The sequence below is a fragment of the Cibotium barometz genome, chromosome 43 (genome assembly GCF_041138505.1).
Source record: "Cibotium barometz isolate CiBa-2024 chromosome 43, ASM4113850v1, whole genome shotgun sequence".
NCBI classification, from domain to species: Eukaryota; Viridiplantae; Streptophyta; class Polypodiopsida; order Cyatheales; family Cibotiaceae; genus Cibotium; species Cibotium barometz.
Window position 1 is genome coordinate 48,401,634 of NC_141088.1, and position 22,751 is coordinate 48,424,384.

Sequence of the window (22,751 nt, forward strand, 5' to 3'; positions counted from 1 at the left end):
CTAGTGTGAAAATTAGTCAATTGTTTATGTCATTTTTAGCAATAAGCAATACACAATCGTTCCCTTGCACTAGTTGCTTGTGAGCTCTCCTTCTTCCCTCTTCTTGCTTTCTTGCATGTTATTGGATTTCTACATTCATGATGGATTCTTATTTGAATAGGTGTGGTTGTAGGGTTCCCTCTTCCATTAGCTTCTTCTTTCCTCGCCTTTTATAAGAGAGAACCATCGGGAAGGACCATCTCTTCTTGCCTCCATCTAGTCTTTGAGAGCTCTCCCTCTTCCATTAGCTCCTCCGTTCCTCACCTTTTGTAAGAGAGAACCATCGCGAAGGACCGTCTCTTCTTTCCTCCATCTAGTCTTTGACATCTCTCCCTTCACCCCTTTAGTAGCAAGGAGCATTCCATTGGTGACAATGGAGTGAGGACGCGATAGACAAGCTAGTGCACCCACATTCAGAGGTTTCATTTGTGGCTCGAAGGCATGGCACATGCTTTGGCAAGGCTAAGATAAGCTGGACTTCAACATGGAGTGCTTTTCAAAGGTACATACCTTTCGGATGTGCCTTGATAGTAAAGCAAGTCAATGGTTCTAGTAAAGGTGAATTTTAAGTCAGTGAGATCACCCTTTATTGTTGGGTTCTCACCTCGTAGACCTAGGTGGAGCTCAACCCTTCAGGTATAGCACATAAAGAGAAAGCCAAAGGAATCTTTAAGAGATTTTATCGTGCGCATAAATTATCTCAAATCCAAATATGAGAGATCGATTCCTCGGGTCTAAAAATGAATCTTTTGCATTACTTTAATCATCACTATAAATCCTGAATCCTTTGATCAATGTTCCAATTAAAATTTGTTTAGATATGATAACATGATGGAAGGAACTTGATTCCAATCATTTCATACATCCCATTAGAGGCTTTGCGAACCTCTTTGGCTAACATCCTAAAGTCGAGAAAATAATAAAGCCACAAACGACATGACAAATTAGGAGATCAATTCACATTTATTGGATCTTATTGATCAGTATTGTGAAATGGGTTATCAATATTAGGTCCACAAGGACAACCAACCCATCATTACCCACAATGTACCAGCATTGTGTTTATTGTGTATTTGTGAGTCATGACACTCCATATTGTTTTCACCTTTGCATTGTTTACCTGGCCGCAACACACGTAGCTTACTCCTCCTCCTAGTCAGCCAAGGAAAGCAACCAACCTGATGAACCTTCCATCCCAAATAAGAGCAAGGGCAAGAAACCTGTTGAATTTTTAATCCCAAAGGACGTCAAGGGCAATTGACAAAGTAGCGCTTGATCATGGAGGATTTTGATAAAGGCTTTGATGTAGTGCCCTTGGGGCATGACACTTTTTCCCTCGTGTTATTAGTAATTACCTTAGAGGTCCCTTGATCAAGGAACACCCCTTGCAAGTCAATCCGTGAGCAATCTCTCACCAATAATCTACTAACCCTTCTCTCACTTACTCTTTGCCTACACCAGTAGCTTTTCCACGTCATCTCTACTTCCAAAGGAACATAGCCACAATTTATTGTGCTGCATCTTCTATGACATGATCATCACCCACTCCCCAAGGACCATACTTTCCATCAATCGCAAGGATGTGATCAAGTTCAAGAAAGGGGGTATGTTAACCACCTTAAGTTTACATGGAGCACTCCGCTGACATGAATCTACAATCAACAAATCACATGTTCATAGTCTCCAACTTAATTTTGAAAAGATGCCTTCATTCCGTCAATGGTTATATTGTAAACATGTCTTTTGCCTTGTTGTAAACATCGAAAGGTTGTCGTTATATCACACAAAGAATTGAGTGTTTGAATCACGCATGATCAAATACTTTAATAGAGTTTTGATTCTCTACTTTTCCAAAATTTGCAAAGCAACCTTGTCAATTTTTTTAAAACTCAAACCACTTTTATGCCTCAACTACAAAAGGTTAAGCATGAATGCCCTAGAGGAGGAGGATCCATAGCTTTAACTCGTAGAGGTGCTCTTAAGTAGACAACACCTTGATTAAGGGCTGGAGTTGGTGTACCATGAGCAAGGCTAGTTAGATGAATTCAAACGTTGATAATAACATTCAAAGTGAGTTGGAGTAAGGTGGCTCGTTAATAAGTCTCAAGTAGCAACCATCAATGTGTGGACCTAAAACTAGTCTAGGCAATGGAGCAATTCCTAATGTAGGTGATCCACACTTCCATGATTGGGTTAGTAATTCAATCAACTAGCTTTTCATGTTTATGCTTTATCCTTACTTGTAAATGTGTATGCTTTTAAATTCAAAATCCATGGTAGATGTGCAAGCTTGCAGTAAGGTGATATGAAACATGAAACTCGCTTGCTTTTGAAACCAAACCAGGGGGGGGCTTGGATCTGTCTATAGGTGAAGGTGCTATTGACTAGATAAAGTGTTGCTGCACACTCATTTGGCCCATTGATAGAAGGGCAACATAGGCCGTTCTCAGGACATGCGAAAGTCGAGCCATGTTATACCCCAAAGGCAAGCAAGGCCTCTGCTGAGGACACCAACAGCCTGCAACTAGCTTATGGTAGGTGGGGCATACAACAAGCTTATAGTTTGTGTGGCATACATCACCCCTTAGGACAAAACTCCGTAAGGGAAACCCACCTTCCAAATGGTCCAAAAGTCCAAAGTAATAATACAAAAGTTAACCCTCCTACAGAAGTAATTACTCATACTACATTCAAAGTCCAAAGTAATAATACAAAAGTTAACCCTCCTACAGAAGTAATTACTCATACTACATTCAACTTCCATAATGCTTGCTCTGCAGGACAAATTTGAAAATTGTCTTCAGAGATTGACATTTCAGTCATATGATACACAAACACAAGCCCATTTTCCACTCCATTCTTCATGGTACCTCTCCTCTTTTACACGGCTTTCACCACCTCTCAAAAAACAAGGTATTACATACACATTTCAAATAAATTACAAGCTAGCCACTGGCAATAACATACCTTGCATACATAAAGTAGCCATTGGCATATCACAGTAAATTTGAGAGCATCTCCATGAATCAGTTGCAGAATTCAGTGGAAGCTAAACCGAATGTTACAATAATATGCTAAAAGACAACCTACCTAACCTGGCTTGCTTCGCCCAGATGGACACATTTGCAACACATTCAGAATAGAAAACAACTCCAGCGTATGAAAAAGAGAACTGCTAAGCACAGGGAATCTAAAGAGCTTTACCTAAATGCCTGTCACTCACAAGCCAGCTTAGTATCAAAGCTGCTGAGGCATATGGCAAAGGCTTGGAATGCTGACAAGGGGTACCGGTAATCCATGGTGAACATATCTTTGCCGACTTTACCAAACTGTAATAGCACTTTGTCATGGTCAGTCTGGGATGCAGTCTGTACAGATTCAGTGGTGGCCGCTACAAGCTGGAAATTCTTCACAGAAGCAACAGTAACACGTCCTCGGAAGTTGAGACACCAGCACTGAAGCTGTTCATGCCACCTGGGAGCCTTGTTCTTGAGGACAAGAGGTCCCTCCTTTAAAAAACCATTTTTTGGAGCTTCTGCATCGACAGTGCTAAAATCCGAGAAAGAAGACTTTGAGCCAAAGGAGGGAAGGGAGGACAGAGAATAGTCTAGGGCAGCACTAGAGAATTCCACGGGAGTTGGAGCCACACCACCCGGCTCCATTGCTGAAGCCGGAATCGAATGCATCGTGCAGTGCATCCGCCTTGGACCCCTAGTGCCTAGTACATTCAACTCATAGGCAATGTGAGCCACATTGTAGCTTCCAGCAGGCAGCCGTGGCGACACCTGTTTAGAGCCCACACGCCGCCCTGCTTTATTCGTGGAAACGATTGCCCCACTATGTGGAGGCTGGCTGTCATATATCGTAAACTTCGTGCCTAAAAAATTTGATCTGCATGAAACAGGAAACATGCCATTTATCATTGATAGAAACTTTTGGAAAAGCAATGCCCACTGTTTCAAAAATTCCTAAATCAATTTGAAGTTCACCTGAGTTTGCCTACATATGTGTTGCTCCCCCTCGACATATCATCTGCATTCAGAGAAATTACGTAGTCTGCACTAGTGGCACGCCTGACCTTCCGAGCAGCCAGCAGAAACTTTCCACTCTCTACCAATGCTGTACGGTCAGATGTGAGTCAGTCCAAAAATTGGCCAATCAATGCACTAAAACCCTCTGACATTTATGTTGCGATACAACCCCATGTGCTACATTTATGTTGCGATACAACCTCATATATGCAAAATAACCAGGCACATAACCTTACTTGCAGTAAGTCCAAGGTACAACTGGTAAGTGGAATTGTTCCTGTCCCGTTTGATGAAGCATTGGACGGTTGTGTCCCGGGGCCCAGGCTGCAAAACACTAGCATTTATCAGAAATTAGAACACAAATTCAGTACAAAACTCTCTCTCTCTCTCTCTCAAGTTCCACGTTCCTGGTATTCCATGATGAGATTCCATGGACAGTTTTGTATCACGTCAGTGAGATAGCTTTGGTTTGTTTCTATCTTATTTTCCATTCCACGCTGAGATATGCCATGGACATTATTGTATCACTTTTGTCTCATAGGCCCATTGGGTCTTTAGAGACGCTTAATATATCTTTCTTTCTTTCTCTCACAGGCGTGGCGACTCACTCACAGAGGGCAAAGCCAAGCTCCAGGACACCTCGCAGCTGATCACGAGCTTCTTCCAAATACAGTATGGCAGCTCTAGATGATGACCCGAGGAGGCACTTGAGCCCATGGAACAACCCCAACCCCCCCCAACACACCCCCCCCCCCCCGCGCGCAGCGCCCCCAGGCAGGACCAGATGCCATACCAAGCCTCCCACCTCCCACCCCCTACTGTCACCTTGGACTGCAACTGCACACACTCTACATCCACGGCAGCCCTGATTAGGGAGAATCTTCAATGACACATGGGGGCTCCCCCTCTAGTAGTGGATATGATGAGGCTCTCGGAAAAATCAGACTCCCCCTTGCTAGATAAACTCCATGAATGAGGGTGGGACCTTTCTTCCTGCCTTGTAAGGGGATTGGTACCCATATTTCGCATCCGTACCCACATGCTCACTATGATGTTCATGGTGGATTGGGACAAGAAAGTTTGGGCCATCACAAAGAAGATTCCTCGACTGGCCATCATCTAAGGCCAGCCTGATACCTTCCAACAGTAAATCATCTCTAGTGTGCAGTCAGGACTAATCCTAGAGTGCAGCCAGATAAAGAAGGATTAAAGAGCCAGAATTTTGGAGCATTGATGTGCAGGTTATGGCAAGGGATGGACTGGAGTGGACAAGCAGACCTGTCGGCTGCAGTAAAACAGATCAGGTACTTCCATGATGAAAAAGAGGTCCAGGCGGCTGGCCGACCAGCAGTCAGCCACTTACTCTAGTCGGTCGAAGGCCTATAAAAGCCTCTTTTGCTCATCGTTTTTTATCATTCAGCCCCTTGTTGGCTGCGTCATAGAACTAGGAGTTTGTTTAGGTATTTTACTACCTTTACAAGGCAACCCATGGCTGCAAGGATTTATGTACCTTTTTGAACCATATGATATACTGAATTTCCAGCTCTCTCTCTCTCTCTCTCTCTCTCTCTCTCTCTCTCTCTCTCTCTCTCTCCATATGATATACTTTTTCATTTTGTTGGGATGACAGAGGATACCCCATACAGGTACTCCGATTTGTCTCATAGGCCGAGTTCGGTCTTTTGGAAGACGTTAATAAAATCTTTCTTTCTTTCTCTCTCTCTCTCTCTCTCTCTCTCTCTCTCTCTCTCTCTCTCTCTCTCTCTCTACTCTCCCTTTTGTTTGCATTTTTGCATCAGCATGTTCTAGATGGTGTTTAGAAGACTCTCAGAGCTCCCGAATGTAACATTGGTATCAGAGCATCAGGCTAAACACTGATTCAGTCCCATATGAAGGTGTATAGGACCAAGGTACAGGAAAGTGCACAAGTATGAGGCCCAAGGCAAGGAATACAAGACCGGGAAGAACTCCCAAGAGGTTGCTTGGTGGTGTTCCACAAAGCCCAAAGGGAATGGCAGTCCTGTGAGTCGGGAAAGGCTTTCAAGCAACGGTTCCAAGGGAGGATGATCCTCCAAGGGGTGTAGTGAGAGTGCCAGACTCCTTTCGACCAAGACAGTGTTCAGAGACGGGGCAGGAACGGAATGGGGACTGGATGGAACAGATGCATAGATCTTCTTCAGAGTTAGAGTGGATTTGGAGACCGGGCCGGGTATTCAGTGAAAAGGCTGCCAGAGTAGGAAGGATGACAAGGGGACTCCGGGAATAGAATGGGATGATGACAGTCATCCAAGAAAGACAGATTGGAATCCCGTCATCAAGTTTAGCAGAGGGGGATGTCATGTGCATGCACATGTACATGCTAATCTCGAGACTAATCCTAGAGTGCAGCCAGATAAAGAAGGATTAAAGAACCAGATAGAACCAGAATTTTGGAGCATTGATGTGCAGGTTATGGCAAGGGATGGACTGGAGTGAACAAGCAGACCTGTCGACTAAGTGGAATACGTGAAGAAGCTGTCAGCTACAATAAAATAGATCCGGTACTTCCATGATGAAAAAGATGTCCAAGCAGCTGGCAGACCAGGAGTCGGCCACTTACTCTAGTTGGTCCAAGGCCTATAAAAGCCTCTTTTGCTCATCGTTTTTTATCATTCAGCCCCTTGTTGGCTAGGTCATAGAACTAGGAGTTTGTTTAGGTATTTTAAACCTTTTCAAGGCAGCCCATGGCTGCAAGGATTTATGCACCTTTTTGTACCATATGATATACTGAATTTCCAGCTCTCTCTCTCTCCTCTCCCTTCTGTTTGTGTTTTTGCATCAGCATGTTCTAGATGGTGTTTAGGGCTGAAAGAAGACTCACAAAGCTTCTGCATGTATTACAGACTCGAAGACCCATGACCCATGCAGTTTCCATGGGATATCATTTGGACTTCACTATGATGAAAGATCTTTATGCTACAGAAGAAGAATTCAAGGACATTTGGGATAGGTTGTAGAATGGAGACTTGGTGACTTCTTATGTCATCAAGGAAAGGTTTCTTATGATGCAAACCCGTTTGTGTGTGACCAAAGATTTGAGACCAAAAGTATATTTGAATTCGCTCGCTGAAGCTTTCGCCTCCCCCCTGCTCGCGCTGCCGCCTGCTCGCACACCCCCCTCCCCGCCTTCGCGACTGCTCCCCCCGCCTGCCCCGTCCTCTCCGCCCTCGCGTCAGCTCCCCCCGCCTGCACCCCCCCCCTCTTTCGCGCCAGCCCCCCCCCCCCACCCGCCTACTTCGCGCACCCCTGCTCTCTCCCCTTCCTCCGTGACCCGCCCCCTCCGCCTGCCTCCGCCCCCCCTCCCCCCCCCCTTTTTTCGTGTTTCCTCCGCCCCCCTGCCTTTCACCGCCTCTACCATACGATCCTCCCCCTCAATTCCGCCCCCCTCTTTTTTCAGCCCCTTCCCCTCTGTCTCCCCCCTCCCCCTCTGTCTTCCGCCTTTCCTCCTCCGCCCCTCCCCGCTCCGCCTTTTGTGCAGCTTGGTTCTTGCAGGACGCTCCGTTTTCGCTTCGCCCTCGACTAAGCTTCAAACACTGATGGAGTTTCCTCCCGCCCCACCTCATAGGGACTCTTCCGCAGCCCCCTCGCCCGCCCCTGAGGATTCCCCCATCAGGCTTTCTCTTTCGCAAGAAGAGGAAGCGAGCCTCGCCGCGCAGAGGTGGAACGCCTCCAGGCACATTCCACCATCTGCCGTATAGTCGGCACTCGCCCCAACAGAGGGGAGATCCGAGATCTTCTATAGGCCCGCTTTCTTGCAGCTGTGGGCAAGATCCTAGACGTTCAGTTATAACTGGGCCGCAGACACTACCAGATTGAGTTCGAAACAGCCCAGAGCGTGTCCCAGGTCCTAGCCATGAGTCCCCTTGACATCAGGGGTGCTCCGGCCTTCTTCAGATCTTGGCAACATGGCTTCGACCCAGCAACGGCCGAGCAGGGAGAGCGCCTTTTCCATGTCACAGTTTGCTTCCCTGGACTCCGCCGCGAGTACCTTCCGCTCCTTTCTAGGATAGGAGCATTGGTGGGGCTCGGTGCTTGAGACTGGCCCCACATCAGCTTCAGTGGTGGCTAGAGCAGCTGGCCTGCCTTCGGTCAGAGTTCTGGTTCCTGACATCTCCTCCCTTCCGAAGGTCATTCAGCTACCTAGGATGGGGGGGGGGGGGTTGGATCGATCAGAGAGTGGAGTTTTCGGGACTCCCGAACCAGTGTTTCATATGCAGGCAGGTCGGCCATCTGGCCAAGGCCTGCCCTCGCAAGAGACCCCTACCTTCACCGCAGCAGCAGGCCCCCGATGGCCCGCCCACAGATGCGGCTCGGCAGGCAACCTCCGGGACACGTGCTCAGCCCACAGAGACCTCGGATTGGCAGCCTGGACAGGGGCGCCGTAGAGGGAGACAGCCACAGCAGCATGCCCAGAGACCGATGCAGTAGTAGTCACGGTCTCAGCATCACTGGATTCCAGTGAGGAACAGCTTTGCTCCCCTCCAGGAGGAGACCCCAGCGCAGACTGAGGATCAGGAGATGCTAGCACCCCCTCCTTCGCCCCCGTCCCCCCCTCCCGCCTCGCTTCCACCTTCGCCTCCTCCCGTTCCCGCTCCCGTTTTGTCAGCAGCTCCTTCCCCACCCCCTTCTCCCCCCCCTCCTCCCTTCGATGAAACTAGACAAGACAATCCATGAACATGATTTGATGCGTGGACAAAGCTTGGATTTATGGCATATGAAAGTCCACTGGGCTCCAAACTACTTGGCCAGTACCTGGAATACCCAGTAGACGCGAATGATGCATACTTGTTTATTGACTAGATTGTGTCTAGTTTTTGCAGAAGGTGAGTATGCATTTATTATCTAACCCTTGTTACAGGCTATAAAGAACATGTACCATCAAGAACAAGTACATCGATCAAAGAAAGTCATAAAGATGTTGCCAGAAGAGCAGAAGGCACCATATATATGAGGAAAGACCAGATGCACAAGAGCACTAGATGGGGCTAGTACCACGATCATATGCATGCCACAGTTGAGGACAACTTTGATGTAAGAGAAAGGGAATGGAACCATTTGGTCCTCCATGCTCTTTTCACATGATAGAACTCATGCCCGAACAAATGGACAAGATGATGGACACATGGAAACAGGGTTCCTAAAGTTGGAATTGGAAAAAAGCACTTGTCTAGGTCAAAAAGCAAGAAAAAGCAAAAGTCAAACTTTGTTGACCAAAAAGCTGAGGACACCGTTGGAAAGAGGGCATCGAACTGGATCAAAAAGCTAAAAGCCGCTTTCCCAGAAAGCAGCTCCAAGGCCAAAAAGCAAGGCCCAAAAGTTGTAAAAGCATAAATCAAGAACTTTGACTATTATTAAAACAAAAGCAAAAAGGCAAAGCAAAAGCAAGAAAATAAAACAAAAGCTAAGAGATAAAGCAAAAGCAAAGTTTGGCAAAAGCATGGTCCCCCATCAAATATATAAGAAAATTTTCAAATATAGGAGCTAATATCTTCATGGAGAAGCATAGAAAATTTTCGTAAGGATTTCTCAAGAAGATATTGTGAAGACTTATCATCATCAACCTGACCTTCTTCACGCCACCTAACTCCTTCACCTCAGTCGGCAGCAGCCTTCCTTGCAAGCGCCAACCTCCATCGTTGCTCCTCCCTGTGCGCTACCTTTGCCTACGCCACCCTGCTGCCTCCATCTGAGTGCTGCCTCTGCACGACAGCCGCCCTCTGCAGCACCTTTACTTTGCTACTGCGCCGCGTCTGTCTGCAGCAGAACCCCTCCAGTTGCACCGCCTCTGCCCCCAACTGTGCCGCTTCCTTGCCCTTTTGTCTGGCTGTGCTAACTGCCCCTGTACCAGCCCTGTACCTCGCCTGTGCGCCTACGCCATCAAAGGTCGCCTACTGTCCAGTCAGCAAACAGCCACCTGCCGCCGCTTCTGCCCACAGTACTGACAGAATCTCTGGCCTCTGTGCCGCCTCTGCTAAGAGAGCTGTCACCTGCAGTATCTTGTTCAGCAGCGCCTCTGCATACAGCAGCACCGTTTCAGCCATCATGCCAGCACCACCACTGCAGTAGCGCCTACCTGCACCATCTCTACTTACAATACTTGCCACTACTTTGTGCACTACCTTGTGTACCTCCACTTGTACTGTTTGCTGCCTCCAGATACGGCCGGTGCCAGCATCTACAACAAGAGATCATATCACCCAAAAAGATCCATCACCATCAGCTTCTTAGAAGCCCTACAAAGCAGGGGAATTATTTTATGGAGATACATACTTATCCTGGAGTGAAGCTTTTGGGGATTACTTTTGTCCGGATTGAGAACAAAGAGTCTTGTGGATATTTGGGAACATCAAACATTGGATTTTGGTACTAGCCCGGTGTAAGTCTTTTGTGGGTCATTCTCATGGTGAGCTCGGGTTATCTTGTGCCTCAACATCGACCTCGGCCCGATTACAACATCAACACTTCTGTTTGATATTGTATTCATTTGTTGTATTGGTCCTGGCTTGGAAAAGCCCGTGGATTGTTCCTGGAATAAATTCTTGAAGAGGGGGCGGGTCCTATTCCCCGCTCAGGGTGGTGTACCGTGTGAAACCCCTATTCCCATCTCCCGCTCCCCCTTCTCTCTCTCTATCTTTATCTCTCGTACACGTGATTGCATCTGTGTCACTACACGCTCCGTTGGGCTTACAAATATCGTGATAAGATAGACTTTGAAGTTATGCCACTTTCCAAATACGACATGATCTTGGAATTCACTCATGGTCAGTCAATATAACAAATTTGAATCCCTACAAGTAATGCATCCAAATTTCAATGCATGAATAACCACATAGAACTCTTTCTCCTAGAAATGTCATCTGACTTGGGTATCATCAAGCTTCTTGCTTTCAAAAACCACAAGTTGGCGCTCCTGAAATAAGCCAACCCCTATCGTATAATCACCGTCATCAGTCTCAACCACAAATGATTTGCCAAGATTCAGTATGGCTAAAACTAGTGCATCTCTCACCATAAGCTCGATCGTTTTAAAAACTTGATCAAGCCTCTCATTCAGGTAATAGGAGCATTGGACTTTCATCCAAGTCCTTTGAGGAGGTTAGAAAGGGGAACGATCAAAGTCAAAATTCTCCCTCACTAACTTCTTAAGAAAGACGGTGAATCCTAAAAATGAACAAACCTGTCTGACAGTACGAGGTACTAGCCAATCTAAAACCTTATGGATCTACAGCATCTGCTCAAGATCTATGCTCATCCCAGCTCTGGAAATCCAATGACCTAGGTATGTGATTTCTTTACAAAAGAATTTACAATAACAGATTTTTGAATGCAGACATTCACGCCTTCAAATCCCCAAGACGAATCTGAGGTGCTTTACATGCTTCTGCAAAGAACGGCTATATTATTGACATATATGCTAGGAGTAGTGCCACATGTGAACATGGGCTAACCAAGGGCACTTTTCTCACAATGGGTTTTTTCCCTTTAACATCTGGTGTGAAAGGACACCACCCTTATTATTGTATTTTGATATTATGGAGTCGACTCCCATGCTCCACACATTCTATGCTATCCCTCTTTGTGTGAGCATCAATCACCAACTCTCTAGTGTTCTTGCTGCTATTCATTTCTTTGTGTCTCTGTCTGTGGAACCCTAACCCTAACAGTGGTATCAGAGCAAGGTTGCCCCTACTTGCACAGTTCTCGTCGGTGCCTGCAATTCCGTGGACGACTGTGCACTTCCGTCCACCTCAATCGCCCACAATCACGGCCACCTTCCGCCGCCTAGGCCCACCGCCCACCTGGCGTTTCTCAACTTGTTTCCGCCTCCAGACTGGGCGGCACTAGTGCCCAGTGAGCCACCAATGCCCAACCAGTCGGCCACGCTCTCACCACAGTGGGCGGCGCCTGGCTGAGCTCCGCTACACTTGTGGCTAATCTGGCACTCGACAAAAGTCTGCAAATTTCTAGAGTTCTTCCATGTGGCAGCCAACACCGTCCGTCTCGCCGTCCACGATTCTGACCGACAACCGGTCGCCTTCGCCATTCCGTCCATCAACAGCGTCGTCGACACCTCCCGCCTTCGCGCCATCGCCGTCAGCAACTCTCGCCCTCGACACCAGCCTACGCACCTCCCGCCGACGACAACCCCTGCAGCCCGTTTGATTCTCCACGTGTGTGCATCATCGATCCCTGCAAGTCTTGCCGCTTGCATCGACCCTTTTGCTTGTCAAAGACTCAACACCTTGCTTGCTATCGCCACAGAGTCACCTACTCGTCACATTTGCCGGCTACAACTATGCAAACCCTACAAAATCAGGGTTCTTGCCATTCAAGTAACTGATTTGTAGTTCAGTTCATGGGGCTTTTGTTCATAGCTTGCTTTATTGCAAAAATCAAGTGCATGCAGCAATGCATGGCAACATTTGGGTGTAGGATTCAAAGAAAATTTAGGGATTTTTCAAAAATTTGTGCGTAATTGCACAATTGCAATTACCAGACAGAGAAATTTGGGGCTTATCTAAAATCAATGCTTAATTGCACAATTAAAACTCATTGGTATATAGATTTTTGGAGCTTTTGTGAATTATGTGCAATTGAGACATAAATCAATCCATTGGTGCTCAAAAATTTGGGATTTTTCAGCATTGCAATTATCTGCAACATTGTATTTGGGGCAAAACATTTGCACAGGACTTTGTGGTGTGGTTGCCTTGCATTGCACTCCGGTGCATTTGGAATTTTTCCTTTTACAGCATATTTGGTTACACATGTTTGCATATCTCTTGGTAAATCGATTTCTTAAAATGGCTGGAAATATTCGGGGTTTGGTCCTAAGAGGACAAATTGGATGGTAGTAATTACTCCCTCTAGAGTTTCATAGTCCCAAATCTTCTTGTGGCCAAAGGATTATGGGGTTATATGTCAGGTGAAGATGTACACCCTGTTGACATAACACCTAACACGCCTAGCCGTGGTGCTCAACAAGCTGCAGTACCCTCTCCTCCCTCACAGGAGCAAAGGAGATGGGATACTCGCAATCCCCAAGCGATGACTTTGATTGCTTTGTCGGTAAAGCGATCAATCACACCGCATATCCGGTCTTGCAAGACCTCACGGCGAGCTTGGGATGTACTTGAAACCATGTATCAGGCAAAGAATGAGACCAAGGTTACATTTCTCAAGAAAGAGCTTGAGAACTTGGACATGAATGATGGTGATAGTATGGTTGATCATCTTACGAAGATCCAGGATTTTTGGAAGCAGCTGCTCAATATTGATGAGGTCATTTCTGAAAAAGAGCTAATTTCGAGAACACTCATCTTTTCCAGAAACTTACTTGAATTTTCACACATCGCTCACTCGATCTATCTATGCGGGGAAATCCAAAACCAATCTTGTTTGAAGAGTTGGTTGGCTTGTTACTACAGGAGAAGCAGAATCAGAAGAACAAATCTTCCAATATGCATGGCAATGATGGGGCTTTTGTTACCCAAGACAAGGACAAGGGAAAAGCCAAACATAGTTTTCAGCCAAATACTAATTCGGGACAGCCTTCACAAAAGGCTAAAAATGATGTAGGCAAGCCCAAGAAAAATGACAAATGTCACTACTACAAAAAGCCACGTCACTATCGAAATGAGTGCAAAAAAAGACTTACAAAGGAGAAGAAAAAGGAAAGTGGCATGGGTGTAGATTCTTCATCGCCTGCAAAGAAAGATGATGCATCAATAATTCTTATGCAAGATGAGTGGACTTTCCTTACTTGCAGTTATGATACATCATTGCAGCATATGTCTCTCAGTGTCAATGAAAGACACAACACATGGTACTTTGACAGTGGTGCTTCTAAATGTTAAAATAATGCATCTTCAATATGCTGTCGTGGAGGTCCTGTCGGCCAGTTTCTACAGCCGACCTGGTTCATACACAAGTATATAAGAGTTGCTCTCTTTTATTCATTGTATCATCCAATAGTACCCATGAAAGAGTATGCACAAGCGGAAGCAAATAAACATGAGAGAGAAATGAAATGAAATGATATATTAACGTCTTCAGAAGGCCAAAATGACCTATGAGACCAAAAAGAGAGAGAGAGAGAGAGAGAGAGAGAGAGAGAGAGATTGCAAGCAAGAACAAGACCTTTATTAGCTTGAGGTTACAGAGTACAAGAGCCAGCAAATAGGGCACTATTGGATGATACAATGAATAAAAGAGAGACAAGTTCACTTGATGGTCCGAATGAGTTCCAGGATCAACCAAGTTTCCTTCATGATTCGGATGAGTTCCAGAACTATTGGTTAGCAAAGACTATGGACAGGATGTGTTCCATGTTCCTTTGTTCGAGGTTATTAGATGTGATGTGTTCCTAGTTCTACCTGGAGTTTGGAGCCAAGCAGATTTTCTTTTTCTCTTTACAGTGGCATTATGTTTTGTGAAGAAATCAAGCTGACATGTGCGAGGTCTACTCAATACTGGCCATGCTGAGGTGTCCATGGTCGCACCTTCGTCATCAATTTTCTTCTGACTTTTTTTTTTGCACACTTCAAGATGCAGAGGGGGGTGTTAAGATAATGCATCTTCAATATGCTGTCGTGGAGGTCCTGTCGGCCTATTTCTAGAGCCGACCTAGTTCATACACAAGTATATAAGAGTTGCTCTTTTATTCATTGTATCATCCAATAGTGCCCTATTTGCTGGCTCTTGTACTCTGTAACCTCAAGCTAATAAAGGTCTTGTTCTTGCTTGCAATCTCTCTCATGTTTATTTGCTTCCGCTTGTACACACTCTTTCACTAAACACATTACCTCACAAAGGGATTTGTTTAAGAAGCTTATGGCTACCGTGGCTACCCTTGAAGGCAAACGAGTAATATGTGCAAACAATTCTTCTTATATGTAATCCTCACAACAGCAAATGATGCAAACTTATGTCTTTCAGATGTATTGTATATGCCAGGGATTAAGAAGAACTTGCTATCCTTCTCCTCTTTTGCTAAAAGAGGATTTGCAATGAACTTTGAGAACGACGGATGCACAGTGAACGACCATGAAGGTGGCTATACATTGGTCACTTCCGGCACATTGTACCATGGGTCATCTCAGCTTGATAGGTTTGACAGGAGAGAGCTTGATGCTCATGTGGTTACCACTCTTACACCTGCCATGTAAGAGGCAGAATTATGGCATGCCAGGTTTGGGCATGTGAATTATGACAGTTTGATGCTATCGCAAAGGCATAAAATGGTTCAAGATATGCCTCATGTAGAGCTGCCACCAAAACATCTATATTAAGGGTGCATATTGGGTAAGATGATTACAGCTTGTGCACAGTGATGTGTGTGATCCTATGTGGACACCATTTATTGGAAAGCATGTATACTTTGTAACCTTTATCAATGACTACTCCAGATTTGCTTGGGTGTATCCCTTGAAAGCAAAATCTGATTACATGTTTTCAGTATTTTGTGGCACAAGCTGAAAATCAAACAGGTTGCAAAGTGCAAACCCTCCGTAGTTCAGATCAAGGGGAGGAATACATGTCCATTGCTTTCAAAGCTTTTATGACAGAAGAAGGCATAAAGCATCAATGCACGACGCCATATTCTCCTCAACAAAATAGTATTGCTGAGAGAAAGAACATGTCTTTGATGCAAATGGCTAGATGCATGTTTAAAAGCAAAGGCTTGCCTCACAAATTCTGTTTGCTACATGTGTTGAATAGATGCCTTACCAAAGCATTGAAAACCATAATAAATGAGGAGAGGAGCCTTTTATAGAAACAAGGTGTTACATAATCCAAAAGGAACTATGTACCACCTTGTTTCTATAAAAGGCACCCTATGGGTCGAGGAATACTGGCAGATGAGTCTGACACCACTGCCAGAACCACTTCAATTGACATGTGTAGAGCATGCAATGCAACAACTAACACCACAACTGTTAGCATGTGCCGATCGTGCAACCAATTACTAGATGGTACAAATAAGGATCCATAATATGTGCCACTTCTAGAGCCTAAAAACTCTGAAGATTGGATTCATGTTTGGCTTTTTCATCCTGTTTTTCCATGATTCATGGACACGCTGTAACACTTTTGGACACTTTTGGTCCCTTATGATTTTTTGTAGACGTTAAAAAAACTCTCTCTCTCTCTCTCTCTCTCTCTCTCTCATTTTGTTGGGATGACAGAGGATACCCCATACAGGTACTCCGATTTGTCTCATAGGCCGAGTTCGGTCTTTTGGAAGACGTTCATAAAATCTCTCTCTCTCTCTCTCTCTCTCTCTCTCTCTCTCTCTCTCTCAACACACACACACACACACAAGACTTCACACGAGTCAAACATGAACCATCAGTGTCTAACAAAGATTCCCACAAAGCTCCTCCACTACTAAAGAGAGCACTTCTTGAGGGTCTAAGGATGGCTTCATTGAGGCACCGGAGTATCTTCATGGACTCAAGATCATCAGCAAGTTGAGAGTATCCTCCCACCAACTTTGGATTGAGTTTGGGAGAGCTAAGGGAAATCTACAAGAGGCATGGATGCAGGTCTAAAGAGATTCAAACCAAGGGGCATTATGTATGCAAATGCCTAGTCTAATATGAGATATGCAGAAGATGCATTGCCTCTTTCAAGATGGTTTTGGCCCTCTCACACAGGTGATGCACTATAGAGACCAAGAATGTTGTAACATGCGGAAGCTCTGGGAGTCTTCTTTCAGCCCTAAACACTCTTGGAAACCATCTGATGCAAAACGCAGATATAGAGAGACAGTAGAGAGAGAGAGAGATGTGCTGTAAATTCAGTATATTCATATGGTACAAAAAGGTACCTAATTCTGCAGCCCTGGGCTGCCTTCACACAAAAGGTGATAAACACCTAGATCTCCTAGTCTAGACCCACACCCAAAGTGGGAGTGCATGATTACAAGAAGGAGCACTTGTGCCTATTTATAGGCCCTTTGGACCATAGGAGTGCTGGCCAACTGCTGGTCAGCCAGCCAGCTGGTCATAAATGCTATATATGATGATGCGCCTTGCAGCTACCTCAATCTGGTCTTGGCGACAGCCATCTCCTTCAGCCAAAAGTCCCCTCTTGCAGCCGCCTGGTCATCCTAGTCCCCTCTAGCCAAATCAGCACTTGATGCTCCAAAATCCTAGCTTTAATGGTCTTTTTCTTGGCTGCCCCTTTTGGATTAGCCCTGAGAATGTCCATGAGCATGTCATGCATATGACATCCCCCTCTGCAAAACTTGATGACGGGCTTCCAACCTGTTCTTGGACGACTGTCATCATCCAATACTTTTATAAGTTGAGCCATACTCCCCAATCTTCTTAACCATGACCTTGAAGTATTCCGACCTATTCAAGAAAGTAATTTACTAATGAGAAGGGGACTAGGATGATGAAAACATGAATGATGAATTGGTAATGATCGATTGCACTTACCTAGCCGCTTGAAAGGCAATGTGGTCGTGGAAGAAGAAACGGGCCACCGCCATATCCACCTCCTCCTTCAAGTTGGGGTTCCAATTCTCCCCAAGTGTAGATTGTCGTCGTGGACCACGTAATGATTGAGAGGCCGTGGAGATGGAGAGTGCCGGTGTCGTGGATGGAGTAACATTCCGACTTGATGGTGAAGGTGATGGTGTGCATGATCCCGATCCACCACATGACTCCATTATAGAGGCTTGAGTTCCTCTCCCCATCGTCGCGGGATCCACGGCCACTCGTAGTGTCCTTCTTGTCGCTTCGACCGCTTCGTAGACGCTAAGCTTGTCAAGAAGTTCCCGTCTCTTCTCGGGCGTGACATTCGTGCAAAACCTCACCTCATGCCCACTCTCATGCAAGAGGTGGGCTCGCACTTTGTCGGCGCCACCCGTTCGCCGATACGAGCAAAGCTTGCATACCCATGGCCGAGAACCGCCTCCATGAACGGATGTGGTGTAGTTAACCTCCTCCCACCATGTCCATCCCGTTGTCCTACGAGAAGCCCCGGCACGTGAGGAGAATGCCATGGTTGAAGATGGCTTGACTCTTGAGTCTTGAGGAATGAAAGAGAGAGAGAGAGAGAGAGAGAGAGAGAGAGAGAGCCTTGAGGAATGAGAGAGAGAGAGAGAGAGAGAGAGAGAGCCTAGAGGCTTGGAAGTTGAAAGAGTCAAGACTCAAGAGGCTTGAGGGAGAGGTGAGAGCCTAGGCCCTAGAGCCTTGAAAGCTTGAGCCTTGAGAGTTGTGAACTTGTGTGTGCTTGTAGCCTTGTAGAGGCTTGTTCTTATATAGATAGGCAAGAGAGAGAGAGGAAAGCCTCAAGGGCAAGAGAGAGAGAGAGGGCCAAGCCTCAAAGAGCCAAGGCCCAACAGCCATAAACGGCTAGAAGAGCCAAGGCCCAACAACCATAAACGGCTAGAAACGGACAGGCAGGCACAACGGCCAAAAACGGCAGCAACGACAGGCGCAACGGCTCTCTGCCGTCCCCGCACAACGTCGTCCCGTCCCTGCGGCGTCCCCGTCGCCGTCCCCTGTGAGAAACGTCCAGTGGGGGACGTCCGTCCGTCCCCGTCCCCGTCGCCGTCCCCTGTGAGAAACGTCTAGTGGGGGACGTCCGTCCGTCCCCGTCCCTGCGCCGTCCCGACGTTCCAAGCCTCTGTCCCCTCCGTCTCTTGTGACTATGAGATGCATAGATCTTAGTCGGTGACAGAGTAGTTTGGAGACAGGGCCGGGCTTTCATAGAAAAGGGTTGCCAGGGATGGATGGATGACAAAGGAACTTCGGGAAAAGTATGGAATGATGACAGTCATCCAAGAACAGGTTGGAAGCCCGTCATCAAGTTTTGCAGAGGGGGATGTCATGTGCAAGACATACTCTGTCACAGACTAAGATCTATGCATCTGGTTCCATCAAGTCCACAATCCATTCCTGCCCTGACTCTGAACACCGTCTTGGTCTTCATTCCTGAGAAATGAGTCTGGCACTCTTCACATCACCCTTGGAGGATAAACCTCCCTTGGGACCGTTGCCCGAGAACCTATCTGGCTCACAGGACTGCCATCCCCTTTGGCTTTGTGGAACACCACCAACAAACCTCTTGGGATCTCTTCCCGATTCTATGTTCCTTGCCTTGGGCTTCGTATCTGTGTACTTTCCTATACCTTGGACCTGTACACCATCATATGGGACTGAATTAGTGTTTAGCTTTGCTGAGCCTGATGCTCTGATACCAATGTAACATATGGAAGCTCTAGGAGTCTTCTTTCAGCCCTAAACACTCTTGGAAACCATCTGATGCAAAACGCAGATATAGAGAGAGAGATGTGCTGGACTCATTTCCGTATATTCATATAGTACAAAAAGATACTTGTCTACAGCCATAGGCTGCCTTGAAGAAAAGGTGATAACACCCAAAATTCTATCCTCCTATGGGACTCCTAATGACCCAATCCCTAGAGGATTGAATGAATCTTTCAAGGAGCCTCTCGTGCTATTTATAGTTCTTTTGACTTTATGCAAAACTGGCCGACTGCTGGTCGGCCAGTTGATTGGACAAATAAATCATGTTTTGATGCGCTTGTAGTCCCTTTGCCATATCTTGATGCGTTTCAGCCGCCATGCTCTCTGGTACAGCCAACAGAGCTTGTGTCCAGACTCCAACCAACAGTACCCCCTTTCCAGGGACCGACAGCATCCTCTTCTTGTTTTTCCCAAGCCTTGCTCCACACTGCCCAAAGCACCTGTGCTCCAATCTCTGATCCTATCTGGTTCATAGTCTTTATCTCGCTGCCTCTTCTGGATCAACGTCTGCAGATAGTCCATGGCATTGATCATGCACATGACAAATGTTGGACTTGTACTTGATGGAGCTTCACCGTCATCAAGAGTTTTTTATGAAATAGCACACAAGGAGACAGGACACCTCTCAAACCTCCATTACAAATTTTTTTGGTCCCCACCAAGGGACCATAGCGAACACCACCCTGACTCATCCAAACCACAGAAAGCACATGTATCACAGCCCATCCCGCAACCCTCTCACACCATGCACCAGAGAGAGCTATCTCTACTGGTGTAGTGACAAGCTTTTAGTTTTTACAGTCTCTATATGTACATTGACTGCAACGTCACAATACCATCAACATGCTAAATAAACTTATGCCTAAATAATAATGTAATGAGCCCAAATCTATCATCTCAAATGACACATGTAATTCAACCTTGAAGACTGAATCTTCTCCTCATTAGGGCTTGTAAGTAGCATGTCATCAATGTATAAAAACGATGACCAATAAACAATTCTTACTCTTCTTTACATAAAGGGTACTCTAGTGGACTATTGCAAAAACCATTTGTAACCAAGTATACATTTATCTTATCGTACCATGCTTTGGGACCCAGCTTAAGACCATATAAGCTTTTGTTAACTTACATTCTTTAGACTCATGTCCCTTATGAACAAAACCACGAGGTTGAGATACATAAACCTCCTCATACAAATCACCATTCAAGAAGGTAGCCTTGATATCCAATTGATGTACATTCTATCCATGATGCATTGCCAATGCAATAATACACCGGATTATAGTCGTATAAGACATGGGGATAAAGGTCTCATCATAATCTATGGCCTTCTCATATGCATAACCCTTTATAACAAGCCTCTTACCTTACATCAAAATGCTACCATCAAAATGCTTGTTACCTTTGTAACAAGTCTCTTTTTTTATAGAGGTCACATCAAAATGCTACTATCAGCTTTATGCTTAAGCTTATAAACCCACTTTGTACCAAGCTGCAAAAGGTCTCAAATTGATCACAGCCCCTCGTCTAATGCACTAGACCTGTCTCGCACCGTCCAAGAACAATTCGATGATTTTCAGCTACTGGTCCAAACCCAGATCCAGGTACAGGTGCAAGCCCACATGAAACGACTGCTGAAGTTCGAGGCCTCTTTCCCAATCTTTTGATCGATAACACAAGAAGCCATAGAAGCACCTTCTTATCTAAATCAAGGTGAAACAGTTTACTGGTCATTTTAAGTGTTCAAAGAAAAGGGCATTCCCCTGCAGCTGTAAGATGACTACATAGGGCATGAAATCATCCCTGAGTATCATCCTCAGGTGCAGACGTTGTACTACATCCAGCAGCCACCATAACTCCGTGGAAAATCAACCTAGCCTCAAGTCACAGCCACTCAATTCGTAATCATATAAAAAACCCACCTTCAAATTTGATCAGATGCAATAATGAATGATAGAGAGGGACAGAGATTACATAAAACGGGGAAGGAAAAAAAAAGTAGTTGGTTGTGCATACCTGTTTAAGAGATATGGGAAATGTCAGCTTTCCGGAGTGCTCAGGGAGCTTGGCAAGTTCTTTCGCAATGTCTCTCCAGTTCCTACAGACGCAAGCGCAAGCAACAAAGTGTTTTCGGGAGGGCCAAGTGCTCTCACTGGCTTCAACGCGCTGAAGCACATCCCGGAGAAGCTCTGGGGGCATGGTGGCCCAGCAGCTCTGTTGAGTAGTCTCACCATTCCTGCTGCTCCTGGCCTGGCTCTCATCCAAGACAGAGCTCATAGACCTTGACCTGTGATGGTGGATGGGGAACTTGATGTCAAAGCTCCGCCTGGAGATGCTGCCCAGGCCATCCCTCAAATCCTGAAATTCCCGGATCAGGCTCTTGAAAGGCATTTTCTAATCTAAATTTGCGCTATCTGCTATCAGGTCTGATTCATCGGCTCCACGGCCAGCCGGCCATGCTCTAGGGAGAAGAAGCTCCTTACAGCAACAATAGTAACCTCGTCAAAACTGAGCTGTAGATTTTACACACCTGCTAGTCCTGCACAAGGTTGTGGGAAGTATAACTCCAACTGTTGCTGTACCTGCTGTTCTCCATGGCTTGAGGATATTCAACAAACGTTCAACCCTTACTTTGAGACAGATCCGGGAGAAAAAGAGAAGGGGAGGGGGAGGAAGTTATCCACACCAGAGAACGCAGCAATAATGCCAAGGGAAGGTGCTGACACTAAGCGAGATCTTGGGCAGTAGTACCAAGGGCGGGAACAGAAGGTGAATTTCTACTGCCCTTTTTTGAAAACTTTAACAGAGGCTAGGCCTAGGGCTAAGGGCTAAGCAAGCCGTTACGCTAGACACAGAGAGCTACAGCATACACGGCAGCTGCTGCCTGCAGCAGGAGCACAAACCCGGCTTCCGGATCAGGACACAGGAGGAGGGGAGGTTTCGGGAAGAGAGAGAACGGTGAGGAGAGGGGCTCCACACCAAAACAGTATAACTGGCTGGGCTGCACGAGGCCGCAAGCAGCTTTGTTTGAGAAGAAATGGGGTCACGCACGAGGCGGGTAGAGAGAGCCAGAGGAGGATAGAGAGAGAGAGAGAGACAGAGAGAGGAGACCTGGTCACAGTGCACACCACGGAGTAGAAAGAGAAGGAGACGGGTAGTAGTTAATTAAAGAGAGAGGGGTGTGAGCGCGTGTGCTTGGACGGATGCAACGCACCTGCGAAGAGCAGACAAAACAGCGAGGAAGGGCCACCTGGCCTTCCTGAAGGACCCGAGGTGGGTGGTGGGCGGCATGCTAGCTTTCTTTGTGTCGTCATCGTGTAAACATATCTAGCGTAGATTCTCCCAATGGTCA

The 22,751-nt window shown here is 46.1% G+C and overlaps 1 protein-coding gene across 1 annotated transcript; it reads right to left on the reverse strand.

Moving 5' to 3' along the window:
* Positions 1-2,940: 2,940 nt before the first annotated feature.
* Positions 2,941-22,543, reverse strand: LOC147613999 (tubby-like F-box protein 3). Its single transcript, XM_086781988.1, has 4 exons — positions 21,416-22,543; positions 4,307-4,394; positions 4,029-4,158; positions 2,941-3,930 (listed from the first exon to the last, which is right to left on the reverse strand). The coding sequence occupies exons 1-4, from the start codon at positions 21,788-21,790 to the stop codon at positions 3,255-3,257; spliced, it is 1,269 nt and encodes a 422-aa protein (XP_086638114.1). The 5' UTR covers positions 21,791-22,543; the 3' UTR covers positions 2,941-3,254.
* Between the last annotated feature and the right edge of the window lie 208 nt (positions 22,544-22,751).